Below are 18,148 nucleotides of genomic sequence, written 5' to 3'. Positions count from 1 at the left end.
GTTCCTATGAGACTGCAAACATTTCAGTTAAAGCTTTTTTTTCCTCCTTTGTTAACCTTTCTCTCCATTAGGTCAGCCCACTGATCCCACCTTCATCCTTGGCTGTGCCCCCTGCAATGTGATCTGCTCTATCCTCTTCCGTGATCGATTCAAGTACAATGATGAGAAATTTCTACATCTGATGAAGTTGTTAAATGAAGGCTTTCAGCTGCTTAACTCACCATGGACACAGGTAAGACCAGAGCTGTCTTTTTATTCTGTGGTTGTTGAGTTTCAGTAACAAGATCAGTGTACCATAGTCTCTCATCTCTCAGCAAATTCCCCAACAAACATGAACACACATACACATTCACATATCATGCACTCAAGGACCATACCATCATGGAATATATTTGGCTCTCAAATATGGTCAAGGTAGATAGTCTATTCCTAGTAGGCCTCTGAAATAATTCTAGGTCATACAAATATTAAAGTAAAAGTGAGAAACCAGTTTGGGGCCTGGGCTATCCCCAGTGGGATAGCATTTATAGATGTGGTCAAATAAAATAGTTATCAACAAAGAGCCTGCCCAGGGCACTCTGGAGGGATTAGGGAGGATAGCTAGCTAAAGTTAAGGGAGCAAGCCACTTAGCCCAATATTTTGGGAGTGCTATGGCCTAGCCTCTACAATTAATGGATATGGAGGATCAAAGCCTTCATTCACTGAAAGTAGAGCTAAGGATCCTCATCAGCTGAAGAGAAGCTTTTTTTTTTCTTTTACCCATGTTCTGTTCCACTTGCATTCTGTCATACATACTATAGGTAAACCTTTTTCCCTTAGAATATAAGATTTTTGTGGTCTATTTCACAGTAGCCTAGCACAGTAGCCAGACTCAGTTCATATTGAGTACTGCATAAATGCTCAATGGATTTTATTAACTTGATGTGAATTGAATTGAATTGATGGGATGCCTTCATGTCTCTTTATGTTTTTTTTAAAGTCAGCCTTTCCAAGGTAAGTAGATTTCCCTTAACTCAAATATCAGCTTCTTTTGAAGAAGGATATACTATTTTGATTTCTGGTCCCCTCAGTGGGTAGTGCAGCAATGGGCAAATTAGTTTTGAGATAATGGCCATTTAGGCTTAGATTTGAGAGGCCTTATGAAACTTGGAGCCTGTTCAGAGTAGCTCACTGTATCAGTAAGGCAACATTCATCATATCGATGGTGACCATGAATATGCCCGTATAGTTTGGAATCACAAAGTGTGACAGACTGTCTGCACAGAAGGCATAAGTGGTAAAAACACTTATTCTGACACCAGAGGATCAAATCCCAAAACTAGTAACCCAAATTCTACATAGCAGTAATTGTATCCCCAAACCAGTAAGTGCACCTCAATATAACAGCGAGGTTAAAACACAGCATCACAGCAAAAAGCCAAGTCAACCTGTAACCTTCCCCTCTGCTAGGGCCTGTCCAAAGGCACTCACTTATGAATCCTAACTGCTTGTCTGGATCCTCTCCTCCTGCAGTTCTGAAAGCCCATGCAGTTCTCAGAGTCCTTGCAGTTCTCTCTGTCTCCATTTCTCTGTGTCTCTCTAATTCTCCTTGGGCTGAATTCTCCTTCTGAATTCTCAATTTCAATTCTGTGTTCTGTGGATTTTTCAGTCCCTGGATTCTCACAATTCTCAGTTCTCCAATCTCTCAATTCTTTAAATTCTCAGTTCTCTCAATTCTGCATTCTATAGATTCTGACCTTAATGGCCACCCACAGGGTAGCAGGTAACAGATATACCCTGTTTAGGGCCCTGGGGCTTAGCACCTACTTAGCAAAAGGTGTGGGCCTGCCTACAAGCAAGCCTCCCCTAATGAAGCTTCCCTTAAACAACTCTTCCTGAGGCCTATTAAATGGGAGAGGGAGAGCTTTAATCACATTAAAACCACACTCACTATTTCTCACTGCCCAGAAGGACTCTTGCTCTGTTTGCTCTTTTGAGAGATCACAAAAGCATAGAATTTAGGGAAAGAGAAGAATTTAATGAGTAGAGGGTTAGACCAGGAGTGAGGAAGAATGACTCTGAAACCTCCCTCGGACACTTAACAGTTGCATGGCCCTTGAAAAGTCACTTCACCACTGTCATCCTCATTTTCCTTGTGAATAATAATAATAATGAAGATAATGATAATGATAATAATAATACAAGCACCTACCTACCAAATCTGTCATGAGGCTCAAATGAGCTAATATATGTAAAGCAATTTGGGCACTTATATACTGATATATAAATGCTAGATATTGTTTTTATTGTTACTGCAGAAAGGAGGAAACTGAGTTACACAGAAGTGACATGACTTACCTGAGGTCCTCAGGTATGTTACAGGGCATGTATACTAACTCAAGTCTTCTGACTCCAAATCCAACCATTTTTCCATTTTATCATTTTTTTTGCTGAAGAACAATTCCATTTTTACAAAACAGACATGAAGTAATTTAGCAAAAACCATGAATCTTTACCATCTCCAAGACCTTTTGCTGATATTGTGATTTTTAGCACCATGTTCAGTCCAAGCCTCCTCCCTGTTGGCAAGGAGAGTGAGTGGTAATTGATTCATGAAATGATGGTGTAGTTTCCATGTTCAATTTTATAGGAGCCAGAGACTAACCTGCTCTTCACTTACCACCACTCTTCTTTTTTTCTGATAATCATCAATGCCACCAAGAGAATGGAAGCACCTTGCTTTGGGCCTACAGAGATAAGCAAGCTAGACTTCCCCCTGAGGTAGAAAACAATATCTTGTTTGGAATTCTAGACCCTCCAAATCTGGCATCACCTTAACTCTTCATCTTGATTCACATAGTACTCCCCTTCATGTACTTTATGACTGAGCCTTGCTGGACCATTCTCTGTCCTACATTACATCATGTGTTTCTTTGACATTCTGGTTTTGTGTCCCTGTCCCCTATTCATTGAGTTTCCTTCAGCTTCCTTTTTTACCTGTTGAATTTCTACCAATTCATCATAGCCAAACTTGAATGCCACCTACTCCATGAAGCCTACCTTGTTCCCTGCAATCAGCAGTGATCCTATGCTTCAGGATCTCCCATAGGATTTTACATGCATCCTTCTGATGCACCAATCATGTATTATTTATTTAAGAGTCATCAATGTGTATTTATCTTATTTCCCTTATAGAATATGAGCTCCATGTGGGCAAGGATTATATCTTTCAGAAACTTTGTATCTCTCTGAACACCCAATATTTTGATCTACATTAATTAAGTACTTTATAAATATTCATTGAATTGAGCTCATTGAATTAGTAATTGATTAGTACGGACTCATTTAATTGAATGTATAGTGAGAAAGCTCATTATCCAGCATAACTTCTGACTCAATGGCCCTCAAACACAGATAAAATGCTAAGGCTATGTCATATCTTCTCTTGCAAGCCTTTCCACATTGGTAAAAGATCCTTTGACAGCACAGTATCACATTCATATTAGGAGTGGTCACAATGGCAGGACTTTAGTAGAGGAAACATTAATTGCTACTTAACCTCAATTAGTATCGTTAACAAAGTCATCAGTATTTCTGTGTGCTACCAGCTAAAGTGAAGAGGAAGTGATAGAAAGAGAAATTCCATTAACAAACATCTAGAATATATAAAATAATTGGCAATTGACCTACCAACTTGTATATAGCAACTTTTTGAATACAACAAGCACAAGGCTCCCTTCATGGAAATGAAGACTGACCCAAATAATTAAAAGCATCTTAATTGCTCATAGGTCGGCTGAACTAATATAATAAAAATAGCAATACAACCTCAATTAATTTACTTATGTAATGTCATATCAATCCAAGGATTACTTGATAGTGCTTGAAAAAATGATAATAAAATTCATCTGGAGGGCAAAATGTCAAGAACCTCATGAAAATTCATGAAAAAATAGGAGCAGAAGGGAGTCTGGCAGTATTAGATCCTATAATGATTTGTTATTCATTTCAAAGTAGAAAGGTAGATCAGTGAAATAGATGATGTATACTGCAATTAGAAACAAGCTAATCTGGTAGCCTAATGCTTGATATAAGGAAACCCCACCAGGTACTGGGTCACGGACTCACTATTTGGCCACAGAAGTGATTAAAAACTAGGAATTCTTCTGGCAAAAAAAGAGCTAAGACCAGCACCTCACACTGTTTACAAAGATTACATTCAAATTTGTACATGACAGATAGAAAAGGCCACAGAGCATACAACTTAGAGATACAAGGAAAAGATTACCTTTCAGATGTGTAAATAGGGAAAGGGTTCATGAAAAAATGGTTTTAGAGAAGCATGGATTATAAAAAGAGCAATTTTGAGATACAGAATGAAAATTGTTATCAAAAACCAAACCAATGCAGCTACAATTAGAAGGAAAACAGTTAAATGGTGGGAGATGTTTGCAACAATTTCCTCTGATAAAGATATTAATGACAAGATTTGTAATGAATTGATTCATATTTATTAGAGCTATGCACCAAATGATAAATGAATAAAAGTTATGAACAAGTATTTCTCAAAGGAAAACGTCAAATAGCCATATGAAAAATTGTTGCAAATCACCTATAATTAGAAAAATGAAAACTAAAGCAAATCTCACTCTCACTTGGTAAAGATGATAAAATAAGACAATGGCATAATGGTGGAGCTGCAGAAAAACTGGCACATTAATATGATGTTGTTGAGGTCCTTCTGGAAAGCCATTTGGAACTGTGCCTCAAAAGTCAGTTAACTGCATACCCTTTCAATCAGCAATTTCTCTCTTAGTTTTAGACCCTATAGACATCAGAGAAAAATGAAAAGGACTCATATATACAAAAATGCTAATAGTAGCTTTTTTATAGAACTAGAAACTGGGAGGCCACGCACTTTAATTTGGGAGTGCTTGAAAAATTGTTACATTAATTTGATGTTATACTATTTTACTGAAAGATATAATGAAAGGGAGCAGTTCAGAGAAGTCTGGGGAGAATTATATTAATTGATGCAGAGTGAAATGAGCAGAGCAAGGAGATTATTTTGTTCAATTAGAAAAACATTGGAAAGTCAAAAAACTTTGAAACACTGAATTTTTCTGCTCAATGCGATGACCAACATTGATTCCAGAGGACCCATGATGAAATGTACTACTCTTTTTCTGACTGAAAGGTGACAGACTGAATATGCAGAATGAGACATACATTTCTGGACATAGGCAATGTGAGATTTGTGTTTTGCTTGACTACTCATATTGATTACAAGAATTTTAAAAATTCTAAATTCAAGAGGCAGGAAGAGATAATGTTTGTTAATTGAAGAAAAGCGAAATAAAAGAAGTTGATTTTATGCTTTCTACTCTGAAGAGAATCTTTCTCTCCCTCTCATGTTAAGTGCTGAGCTTCTGTGATGGCTACAGCTTTCTTTTCTCTGAAGTTTCTAATTAATTGCTCTCCCCCCAGACCTAATCACCACTTCCACTGAAACTCGGCAGCACTGTACTCTGCTAATGTCTCCTCTCTGGAGTAGAAAGAACCATTGTCTTCTACCCAGGTTTCTTTTTCTGTTCCATACCCATTTCAGTCAACGAGATGAGATTGTTACTCCCTGAACTTCAGTGAGGCAATGCCTTCTGACTTTCTTAGTTCTGTTGTGTATAACCCTGAAACTTTTTCTGTACAATCAGGATATGATGTTTTGTCTGCTGATGGCTGCTAGAAATCCCCCCCTTTCCATAATCAATACCAAGTCTTTTCTGAATGGATGCCTTAAATTTTTTTGCCTCTTTATTGCACTTTAAAGATTATCAAAATTGGCCCCAAACAGCTTTCTTAAAAAGTGGCCAAGTCTTGATTTTTCCTTCTAAATGTGTGAAAACATATTTAAAGAATGATAAATATCATATGTTAGGAGGATTATTGGAAAAGCAGCCTCTTGACAACTATTGGTGTTGCTATGAGTTGTCCAGGCCATCTAGAAATCAATTTGGGTTTCTTGTTCCCCAATTACTGTATCATGTATGTCCTTTGAGCCAGCAATACCCACTGTTGTCTAGTACCCCCCAAATTTAAAAAAATAAAAAAATAAATATTCAAGTCATATGCAAAAAAAGAAATGACTTTTTAATGGGGACTCCAAAATACTGCAAACTAAGGGGCTGCTCATCAATTGGGAGATAGCTGAACAAATTATGGTGTTTGAATATAATCAAATTCTACTGTGTTTTGAGAAATGATGAAAAGGATAGCTTTATACCTGGGAAGACTTTATGAATAGATGTCAAGTAAAGTAAGCACAACCAATTTGTAGTATAACACCCCTCACCCCCAAAACAATGGAAAGACAAATACCATGCAAGGCTCAAGTACTCTGATCAATGTGAGGACCCATCACGATTCCAGAGTCAGGCAATGAAACCTGCTGCTCTCCTTCTGAGAGAGAGGGGAGGGGCTCAGGATGTAAAATGTGACACACATTTCTGGCTGTTGCCAAAGTGGGAATTTGTGTTGCTTGAGTGTATACATGTGTTTCAAGGCTTTTGTTTTTCTTTTTGCTTCCCCATGTGTACTGAAGATGAGAGTGAAAAACAATTTTTGTTAAGAAAAAATTTAACTAATCTTATAAAGAAATACAGTGTTTTTGAATAGCACATAATAATTTATAAGTAGAAGTATAAAGTTATCTCTTTATGACAGTAAACTCACATGTGTTTGTTTGGGTTTGGGGGGTATAGCTCTACAACTTTTTACCAGCACTCAGAGTGTACTTTCCTGAAAAGCTTAAAAGAATTCATAAAAATTCAAAAGAAATGCAACATTTCATTTTGGAAAGAGTAAAGGAGCATCAAAAGATACTGGACCCTAACAACCCTCAAGACTACATTGACTGCTACTTATCCAAAATGCAGCAGGTAGGGTGAATGGTGGAAGCACTTTGCTCCTCGAGCAAGGCTGATATTCCAAGGACTCTTACAGGTCACTCTCTTCAAAGCACAGGAAGGGACCTCAGAGAGTCTCAAGGTATCAATGTTCCCTAAGGATGCCATTGGCTTTCTAGTAACTGGGCTTTGATATGAGCCTGTCCCTTCTCTGAACTTGGTAACGGAAATGGGATTTGAAGAGTTCTGCTTTCTTGGGTGCTGAGTTTCTCATCTGGGCTTTCCTGTTTAGGGGAGGATATTGTATTGGAGAAAGGCAATAGGAATCAATTAAGAAAGATTTCCTAAATTCCTACTATGTGCCAGGTACTTTACTGAGTGCTGAAGACACAAAAGAGGAAAAGAGAGCTTACAATCTAATGGAGGAGATAATATGGGAACTAATACATACACAGTAAGCTCTAAACAGGAGAACTCAGGTGCAGAGTCGGGAAAGCTTGAGTTCAAAGCCAACTTCATACAGTTCCTGGGCACATCGTATCACCACTTTCTACCTTAGGTTCCTCATCTATAAAATGGGGACAAAAACATTTATCTCCAGGGTAATTATGAGCATGAAATGATGTTTGCAAAGCCTGATGTTAACTTTAAAACAGAAGCAGGAGATGGCTCACTGGATTAAACATCAGGCCTGGTGTGAGAAAGATTTGAGTTCAAATCCAGCCTCAGATAATTCCTACCCTCACGACCACAGGCCGGTCTTTTAACTTCTGATTTCCTGAAAATGGATCCACTGGAGAAGGAAAGGCCAACCACCCCCAGTATCTTTCCAAAGAAAAAACAAGCTTCCATAAAAGCACTCAATATTAATTAATATCAGGAAGGGGCAGCCTTTGTTTTGCTCCACAGAAAAATGAAAAAGATTCAAAAGCCTCCCAGAAACCCTCAACCCAATTTGTAAAACAAATAAAACACTTTTAGTATAGCATACTGTTCCCTGACAATGAAAATTTACTCAGAGTTGCCATCAGGATATCAGTCCAACATTCCAGTTAATCCCTAATTATCTTCCAGTGCTGCATAGTTCCATTCAGACTGATTAGAGGAAGCTAGGTTGTAGTAGGTATAGAGTACTGAGCCTGAATTCATAACGCCTTTTCTTCAAATCTGGATGCAGAGCGTTTCTAGCAGTATAACTCTGGGCAAGTCACTTAACTTCTGCCTTAGTCTATTTCTTCAAATATAAAATGGAACATGATGATAGCATCTACCTCCTAGGGTCATTGTAAAGAGCAAATGAGACAATATTCGTAAGGTGCTCCACACAGGGCCTGGCACACAGTAAATGCTTGATAAATGCTTTTTTCCTTCATTCCTTCACACTCTAACTCAATGAATTAAACTTCTTGTACAAGGAACAATCATTTTGGGAGTGCTGAACAGGCAATCCTCTTCCCCATTGGATCTGAACTTTCCAAATAACTCCTATGAATGGGGGAGCAGGGTGTAGGAGGGAAGAGTAGAAAGGAAATGTCTTCTTCCCCTCCACCCACAACCCTATCATGGCAGTAATCTTTAACTTTTTGTCTGTATTCATGCCACAGCCACCTTAGTTCAGTTCAACATCATCTCTTATCCAGACAATGACAATTCTCTCTTATCTAGACTCTCAATCCATTCTTCACAAGTGTGCAAAGTTAACATACATAAAGTCATTCCCATGATGAGGAGGCTTCAGGGCTCCTAAGACACAACATAAATTCATCTGTTTGGTTTTTAACTCCCTTCACAATCTGGCTTGAGCCTCTTTTTCTAGGCTAGTGATCCATTTACCCCATCACGCCCTATATGCTCCCAGGCAAAGCAGCCTCTTTGCTGTACTCTGTACATAATATCCCCTCTTTTGCCTCTTTGTCTTTACACAGTCTGCCCCCCATGTCTAGCATGCAATCACTCACTTCTCTCAAGTCTTAGTAGCCCTGATATCCTTCCACACTAGGTGCTACCTCCTTCAAGCAGCCCTCCCTTATTCTTCCTGTTGTTAGTGTCCACCCAAAATTCTCTGTGTATTTATTTTGCACAGATCCCATGTGTACTTCCCTTTAAATGTGTTGTATTCCTTCAGTAAAATGTAAACTCCTACATGTTCGAGACTGCTTTATTTAAATTCTTTGTTTATATCCCCACTACCTAGCACTTTGCCTGGCAATAAGAGATATTTCCTGGCTATTTGTTGATTGAGTGATTTAATATACTAATAAAAATGTTAAACAGCAAAGAACTAAACATAGATCATTGAAATGTTCGCTAGAAACTTTCTTCCAGGTTGACACCAAGACTCCTTTAACCCCCTCCCTAGAAATGTTGCCACCTTGTTCCTGTTACCTCTCTATATTTCTGCCTTTATTTCAGTGGCTCTGAACCAATGGGAGATTTTTTTAAAATAATGTTGAGTTGATATGAAAGCGTAAGAGCATTGATTACATTGCTTAATGTTTTCTCATTAATGTATTTGCCTTATGCTTGTCTGGTTTGAACTTTTCCAAGTCATCTACCTGACTCATTTTGAGATTGTTATTAGAAAATGCCTGATAGAGAGTCTTTTTTCTGTATGTCCATCTTATTCTAGCAATTCTTTATTTCCTCCCACTCAATGAAGAAAAGATAAACAAAACCCTTGTTAGCCCATAAGCATAATCAAGAAAAATAAATTTCCATATTGCCCATGTCCAAAAATATGTGTCTCACTTTGCATACTAGTCCACCAACTCTCTTTTAGAAGGCAGGTAACATTCTTCATCACTGGTCCTAAGCACTCATGATTGAGAATTGAATGGATATCAGGTGGATATCTTTCAAAATTGTTCAGTTTTGCAATGTTGATGTCTGTAAGTCAATCTTATTGCATGAATGATTAAGCTCATATTTGCAGGACTAGTTTTTGGTCTTTAACCCAATCTCCTTCTATTTTATTAGTGTTGTTTTCCAGTCTCTTCCTTTATTTCTCAAAGAGGAGGAGAAGTCTTGACCTATTCAAATTTACTTTTCTTGAAGGTGAAGAGCTCTGTTTTCATTCCCCCAGATTCTTAAGTGTTAAAAAAATCTAACATTTGATCACTACAGTTCTGATGTGTTAAAATTGATGCTTCTTTCTGTTGGATAGCCTCTGAATTCTATCAATATACATTTTGTCCTCAGTTTTTAGCAACTGTGTATTTTTCATTATTAAAATCTTATATTCAGGATTTCAAATTAATTCTATATTTCTAAGGTATAGAAGATCCTTAAATTATTTCTTGTCCTTTCTTCAAGATCATTTTGGTTTGTAGAGACCCAATGTTTTCCAGTGTTCTTGTCTCTACATTTTGAGTCAAAATTTCTGTTTTCTAGTATCAAAGAATCTACAGAGCTTTAGACACATTGCTCAGCATATGTTCCAAATTGTCTATTTCCTGTTTCATTTTTGAGACCTGTTTCTCAGGCCACTCTTCATCCTTATTTCTTCTCTTAATTCTTTTCTCTTTGTGAAACACTTCAGTCATTATAGCTATAATATTCATATCATGCTTTAAAAATTTAAAAGTACTTTACAAATATTATTTCACTTGTTCGGCAAAATAACACCAGGAGGTAGATGCTATTATTATCCCCATTTTAGAGATGAAGAAATGGAGGCTGACAGAAGTGAAATGACTTGCTCAGGCTCATAAAGATAGAAAGGTTTGAAGCTGGATTTGAACTCAGGTCTTCCTGACTCCATTTCCAGCACTCTCTCCATTGTGCCACCCAGCTGCCTCTAGGGTGACTGTTCAACCTTAGTTTTTTATTGACACAATAGACAATATATTTTGATTTGCCATTTTAGTGATAGCTCTGCATTAACTCACTTCCTTACTAAAGCATTTATGTCAATTTCTATGCTTGTAGGCTGGCGGCATAAATAGCACTGTGGGCTGCAGGCCCAAGGGCACATTTTGGACAGCCCTGCTCTAGGGTGTTGTCCCTTTATTTCTGAGACTCCGATAATACTAACTGCTTGTTTTTCTCATTTATCAAAGTAGCTGTTCTTAATTATATAGTCTGTATTCATTGTTTTATGTCCTAGTCTAGATTATTTCTCATTTTCCATCTCCATGAATTTCACTGCCATTTGATTTGAGCAGAAAATGAGCTTCTACTCCAATTTTGTCTCAGCCTTTATTAAAAACCATAGACAGCTTCATTTTTGTTCCAGGTAAAATGGTTCTACCATCCACCCTTTTCCATTTTTCTCTCTGTGGCCTTGAAAAAAAAATCATTTCACCTCTTAAGGCCACAATTTCCTTTTCTGGATAATGTTGTGCTAAGTGATGTCCAAGGTTTTTCCAAGCTCTAAATCCTAGGAGCTTGCACATTTCAGAGAATTTCACAGAATTCATGAGTTGCAAGGAAGCTGAGTAGCCACCTAACTTCAAGGGGTGTCACACAAATGAGTTAGAATGCTTTTGCTTCATCTTTCTGAGGAGACAGAACTTATAACACTGGTTTGAAATTACAGAGACATATTTCATTTCCATATGAGGGGGCTAATGACCAAGACTGGAATGAAATTCTTTATTAAGTAGCAAGTTTACCATTTGTGGAAGTCTACAAGCTAAGGCTGGATGACCACTTAAGCAGAATTTTGCAAAGGAAATTTCTGATCAGTCATAGCTTAGTTGGTTGAAATTCATTTTTCCTTTAAAATTTGAAATTCTGCATTATTGATTGCAAAAAAATTTCTCTCAGTTTCCCATGGTGATAATCTGAAATCCCTTCTTCATCTTGTTATTTTATAAAAATTCTGTCCTGTTTTGTGGTGAAAATATGAGTATAAGGGGTCACTTCCCAGGTCATTAAGGTTTTAAGTGAATTACTTGATCAGGTCCTCTTCCTACCATACATATCATTGATAATAAGTAGAGGCCTGAAAGGGATCCAACTCCCTCCTCTTACATATGAGGAAACTGAGGTCCAAAGGAATTAAATCACTTCCCCATGGACACATACACAACTCTTAGCTGAGGATAAATTTAAATGCAGGTCTTCCTGATTCAAAGTGTAGTGCTCTACCCACTATGCCATGTTGTTTGAGGCGAAGAAGGTTGCCTGGGAAGGGCAAGCCTATGGTTGGGCAGTGGAAGAGTGAGAGCATAGGGAAGGTTCTTGTCACTTGGATTAGGGAAATGAAGGTGGGGGAGGACCCCTAGGATGAACTTTATGGACTTCATATGGTTACTAAAGGCTTTCCCTGCTGTCTCTCATTACTTCATTTCTTTTGTGCCTCTCTTTTAGGAAAAAGATAATCCCCAGTCTGAATTTGACTTGGAGAATCTAATAATTACTGGAATAAACTTATTTGGTGCAGGAACAGAGACAACGAGCCGTACTCTAAGATATGGCCTGCTGCTCCTTCTGAAACATCCTCAGGTCCAAGGTAAGGTACAAGAACTGCCATGCTTACAGACCAGACTTGCTTTCCCAGCTCGGTATCTTGCTTGGGAGCTGGCCGCACTTTCCCACTTTTTGGATTTGCATGACTGCTACACAGACCAGCAACAGGTCAGACAGTAGTGTATTTAAGAAAATAGGACACTTGAAGAAGAATTTCTAGTTATTTAAGTGTGTGAAGGTCTGTCATGGGGAATTCGATTCATTTTAACAAACATGTATAAAACACCCACTGTGCACCCTCAGCTCTGTACTTAGGATGCAAAGACTCAAAAGAAACACCCTCTTTCCTGAAATGGCTTACATTCTGCCAGAGCTGATTCTGCTGGATCCAAAGAGTCAGAACTAGGAATTATGGATAGAAGTTGAAAATTCACAAATGGAGACTTTATGTAAGGAAAAGCTTGCCAACTATTAAAGTTCTCCCAAAGCCCATTCAGTTGTCCTGGAGGTCATGAGTTCTCACCTCCTGGAGGTTCTCCAGCAAAGGCTGGATGACCATTTGCTCATTCCATTAGAAAAAGGATTCCTGTTCAACTATGGATGGCCCTATGTGAAAATATGGTACTTCTAGTGCTCAGAATCTATCCCTCTGCAGTTGAGGATATTGAGACAGAAGCTGAGATACATACCTGGTGAATGGTTTAAATCAACATGATTATACCATCACCAGCATTGTCACATTCAAATGGACACATCTACTTTCATTTACAATAATGGGTGGCATCAATATAAAATGTGTAAGGCTTTCAAATCACTTGACATATGTAATTTTATTTGATGCTTTGCAAGGAAGGGGAAGTTATTATTTCCATTCAGAAGTATAGGGAACCTTAGTATAGAGATAATTGATGATGCCCAATTTTCAGATAAGGAAAATGAAGGTCACATAGGTTTCATGACTTGTCTGAATTTACACAGATAGTGTCAAATGAGGAACATAAACACATTTCTTCATGATGCCAATCCACTAAGTCACAGAAGATCATCCCATTGCTGCTGCAGAAGCCTTTGCCTCCTTGACTGAGTAGAAGGAGGACACTGAGCCCAACTGAGAATCATCCTAGGGCATATCCTCAGGCAGATACTTCACACAGGTTCTGGTGGTCCCTCCCAGGAGACTGAGAAGCACAATGCTTATTCCTGTTTTCGTCCTGCAGCAAAAATTCATGAGGAAATTGATCGTGTGATTGGACCCAATCGAGTTCCTTCCATAATGGACAGACAAGATATGCCCTATATGGATGCTGTGGTGCATGAAATGCAAAGATTCATTGACCTCATACCTCTCAACCTGCCCCGTGAAGTAGTCCAGGACATCCAGTTCCAACAATATGTCCTCCCAAAGGTCAGCATTCATAGGACCATGGGATCTCATGTTGGAAGAGATCTTAAATATCATCTGTTCCAGTGATCTCATTTTAGACAAGAAAAAGTTGAATCCCATTGTCATGATTTCATAGGAATTCCTCCTTAAGGCAGTCTTTTGTTACCTATAGCTAACTTGGATGTGGTGCTGAATGAAGAATGAGAGGAAGGTGCATACTTGGTTTGCCTTGTTTCTCATTCACTACAGCAATACTTTGGAAAGAAAATGCTCAGGGAAAATAAGAGAGTGAAATTGTTCATTGGAAAATTTTGTTTATGTCATTATCTTTCACTGGACAGTGAAGTGGATTGTTTAGATAGTATTTTCTGTCCCATTGTGCAGGAGACTCTGAGTCTCAGGTGTAAAGATTTGACCAAGGTCATTTTAAAATGTTGGAGTTGAGATTAGAACCTAGGCCTTTAGACTCCAAAATTCTGCTTTCTAAGGGTTATTAAATGAGCATTTATTGAATTAAATTGAATTAGACTGCCATTTCCTCACAATGGTTGAGGAAAAATTTTCTCCCTCAAAGAAAGAAGGGAACATTCCACTAATTTCAAATTTAATATACTCCATTGAGTGCATTTTTTCAGTTCACATCGTCAAAGTTTCAGCAAAAACCTACTGTGGGAAAATTTCTGGGCCAAGTGCTATTGGCAAAAAGCAAGAAGAAAAGGGTATTTGACCATTGAGGACTTTGGCTTCTCTTGGAGGGATCGCAATTTGGAACCAGAAAAGTCCACCACAAATATTATTTCTTTCCTTCAGATCCATGCTGCGATTTGATTAGTAGAGTGCCTTCCTGCTGAAGAAACTCCCTCAGGAGAAAGCCCCTAGAGGCTTTAAGGATTGCCTGGGTCACTGACAATTCATATGCCCTGCCCAGAGTCACAGAAGCAACAGGTGTAGACATGAATTGTAGACCAAGGAACTGAGGGGAGAGAGAGCACAAAGAGCTCAGGGACTTAGAAAAAGCTTCCTATTGGAGGGGGTACCCAAGCCAATCCCTGAAGAAAGCTAGGGATTCTAAAAGGCTGAGTGCCTTCCAGGTGTGGGACATGGCCATTATAAAGGCATGAAAACCAGAGAGGGAGCCTTGTGGATAGGAAACACCAGTTGGACCAGTTTAGCTGGCACCCTAAGAAAGGCATGAAGGGGACAATAATGAGGACATAAACCAGGAAAACTAGACTGGAACCTATGTAGATTCTCAATGGTGAGACAATCTAGTTAGTCTATACCATACACAAAGGAGTGTGCATTTTGTACTAGAGTCAATATGGAGTAACTGAAGATTCTTGGGACTGGCATACCAAGGATATTCATGATAATAGCTGACTTTCCCCTGGAATTTCTTCTCTCTAGGGCACAACAGTCTTCCCCCTGCTCTCTCCAGTCTTGAATGACAGCAAAGTGTTTCCCAACCCTGATCAGTTTGACCCCCAGCACTTCCTGGATCAGAATGGGAAATTCAAGAAAAGTGACCACTTCGTGCCTTTTTCTATTGGTAAAGAGAAACCCTTCCCACCACTACCTCTTAGGCTAGAAGAAGAATCCTGTTCCCCCTCCCACCCTCCTATGGCTGAGCCTCCTCCTGGTAGTTCTTCTGGGGATACAGTGCTCCACTCTGGCATGTGACCCACTGTCTTTTCTAGTATTCCAATGGCATTACTTCTTCTCAGACCTTTCAATAGATGAGCTGCCCTCCTATTTTAGTGGAAGTCTGACTCCACTGGAAGATCTACTGCACAAGGGCTCACCATAAGAAGAATGATATGAAGAGGGAATTCTTTCTTGCCCTTAGTGATCGTTATTGACTGGAACACAACTCACAATAATAATTCTCACCATTTCTGCCCATCTACATCCATCTCTTTTACTCCTTTCCCCGTTATTGTCCTGGCCTACTAGTCTGTTCCACTTTGGCTGACACTGATATTCCATGAAAATTTCTAAGCACAATTTTGTTTCTTTCCAGGAAAACGGTCTTGTCTTGGAGAGGGCCTGGCAAGGATGGAGTTGTTTCTGTTCTATACCACCATTCTACAGAATTTCACCCTCAAAGCAGTTGGAGATCCAAATGAAATTAATTTCAAGAATGATCGTGGTGGCTTCTTCAACGCCCCAGACAATCAGCAAATGTGCTTTCTTCCTCGCTAAGGAATAAGACAAAGTTGATTTCATAAATTAGCCAGCTGTTTTCATCTTCTGGACTCAATGCTCTCATGTTTTAGATTGGAATCCCCTTGATGGAAAACAGTTCCCACCTACTGATTTAAATGGGTCTTAATTTCCAGAGACAGGACAGGCAGAGTTTCCTGTATGTCATTTTGTAATAGGGGCTACCTTATAGGAGTTCGTGCACAACCCTCTCGCCAATGACTCCAGTACTGCTCTAATTCCCACCCTCAATTCTAATTTTTGGGTGTGGAGGAAGATCTCTAAAATATCTTCCCCCTCCCCAAGCGCCATTTTTATTTGCAAATTTCAAATATCCTCACCAATGATTTTATTTTGTATTGCGTAGCTTTTGGTTGTGAATTTAGGGGTATAAGAAACATATGATGTTCCATTCACTCCTGATGTGCAAATATGTGCCTGCATTTCCATACATTGAGGTTTTATGACTTCAGAAGCAAAATGGTATTATTGAAGCAGCCCCGACTTTGAGGGTGGGGACCAGGGACCATTCCTGACTCTAATGCTAACAACTTGCATGGCCTTTTATAAGTCACTTCACTATTTATTCACACATCATAATCTTCATCTCCACAATGTATGGGTTTGACTCCATGGACCTAAATTTCCCTACTGGTTCTCCATCTCTGATACTCTGATCAGTGGACATAGTCAACGCACCCACCCATGCTTTAGTGGACCATTTTCAAAGGTTATATTCAAAGAAGAACTCTCCCTTGATAATAGCCACAGTAGTGATGGACTTTTCTGCTGTTGGCTAGGATGGTCACCACTCTCCATTGATGGAGTCATAACTTCCTAGTTCTGTAAAATCTTGTGGAGTTTAGGTTCTAACCACGTAAGATCACCTCCATGATACAACATAACACAGTTCATGAATCTGTCAGGGATCTATGAGCAAGTCTGAACTGAACTATAACTTAGTAGGTAAATCTGAGAAAATTGCCTAAAGTTCCTATATATCATGAGACTTGCCTACGGTCTCACAGCTCTAAAGGGTTATAAGCAGAATTCAGACCTGCATTTTTCAGACCCCTAGTCCAACATTCTATCCACTATAACACACTGCCATCTCTTCTTGTGGCTCAACCTTCTGCACCCACTTTTTCCTTCATTTCCATGCCTCCCTGTTTTCCCAGATACTCACTCCATCTCTTGACACACTCTCTTCCTTTCAGAATCTGGTTCCAATGGTGAACCAATTCCATCTTAAACTGATCTCCATGTCAAAATCCTTTGTTCCATTGCCTTATGAAGACAAACCTTCTTTACTAAATTCCAACAAGAAATTACTCCTAAATCTTGCCTTCTCTGTTAGGATTTGCTTGGTACTGGACACAGAACTCCTTTCTGACTGACTAATTCTCTCCATTCGGCCTCTTTTCTAAGATGTCTATTGTATACTTAGTCTTCCCACATCCCCCTCTCTCTCACCAGATAACTGAACTCAATATTTCACTGAAAAAAATTGAGAGTGTCTATCGGCACTTTGTTCTCCTATTCTATATTCTAATTCACCGCTCCATCACACACACACATACGCGCATACACACACACACACACACACACACACACACACACACACACATACACACACACACACACACACACACACACACACACACACACTTCCTTTTGTTCCAGTATGGTAGAAGGAGGTGGAGTGACAGTAAATGAAGGTAGTATTTCTCATTACAACTACCAGCCCATCTATTTGGGTCCTTAATCACTTCTCCTCCTTTCTCCTCTGACAGCTCGTGCCTTCTATCCTCCCTTGTCTTTTCCTAATTTTCAATCTCAGCTGCTTCCTTCCCTCTGCTTGCAATCATCTGCACATCTCCCTCATTCTTAAAACAAAATAAAAGCTCATCTAATTCCCAGAGATTCACTGCCTACTCATTATTGTCTGTGTGTTACCGATCACTCTTCGACTTTCAGGATGACCCAATATGCCTTTTTGGAATATCTGCTGAGTTAACAACAGCTCTTCTGGATCAGTGGAGCAGGAGGGTTTGCTTCAATGTCTGGGAGGCAGAGGACATTTGAGTCATGAATTAATCGATTTTCATCTTAAAGGTACAAGGGGGCTGAGTCACTCAAGGCCAGCAGGAAAGCGACCTGGGAATCCCTCTACATGCTCTTTTATATTGTCTCTCTCTGTCTTACTGTCTCTCTCTTTCTGTCCATCTTTGTGTCCCTGTCTCTCTCTGTCTCTATCTCTCTGTCTGT

At 39.1% G+C, this 18,148-nt stretch overlaps 1 protein-coding gene across 1 annotated transcript in view; it reads left to right on the top strand.

Moving 5' to 3' along the window:
- The window catches only part of LOC118830250 (cytochrome P450 2C23-like), a 31,139-nt gene extending 13,338 nt beyond the window's left edge, over nucleotides 1–17,801 (top strand). The window contains exons 4-9 of the mRNA XM_036737173.1: nucleotides 72–232; nucleotides 6,739–6,915; nucleotides 12,196–12,337; nucleotides 13,512–13,699; nucleotides 15,086–15,227; nucleotides 15,699–17,801. Coding sequence (XP_036593068.1) covers nucleotides 72–232; nucleotides 6,739–6,915; nucleotides 12,196–12,337; nucleotides 13,512–13,699; nucleotides 15,086–15,227; nucleotides 15,699–15,880 — 992 coding nt within the window. The 3' untranslated portion in view covers nucleotides 15,881–17,801. The remainder of the gene's footprint in view (nucleotides 1–71; nucleotides 233–6,738; nucleotides 6,916–12,195; nucleotides 12,338–13,511; nucleotides 13,700–15,085; nucleotides 15,228–15,698) is intronic.
- Nucleotides 17,802–18,148: the final 347 nt, after the last annotated feature.

This window comes from Trichosurus vulpecula, chromosome 8 (genome assembly GCF_011100635.1).
Source record: "Trichosurus vulpecula isolate mTriVul1 chromosome 8, mTriVul1.pri, whole genome shotgun sequence".
Classification (NCBI taxonomy): Eukaryota; Metazoa; Chordata; class Mammalia; order Diprotodontia; family Phalangeridae; genus Trichosurus; species Trichosurus vulpecula.
The sequence above is the reverse complement of the archived record's forward strand: the minus strand, read 5'-3'. Positions and strand labels throughout refer to the sequence as shown.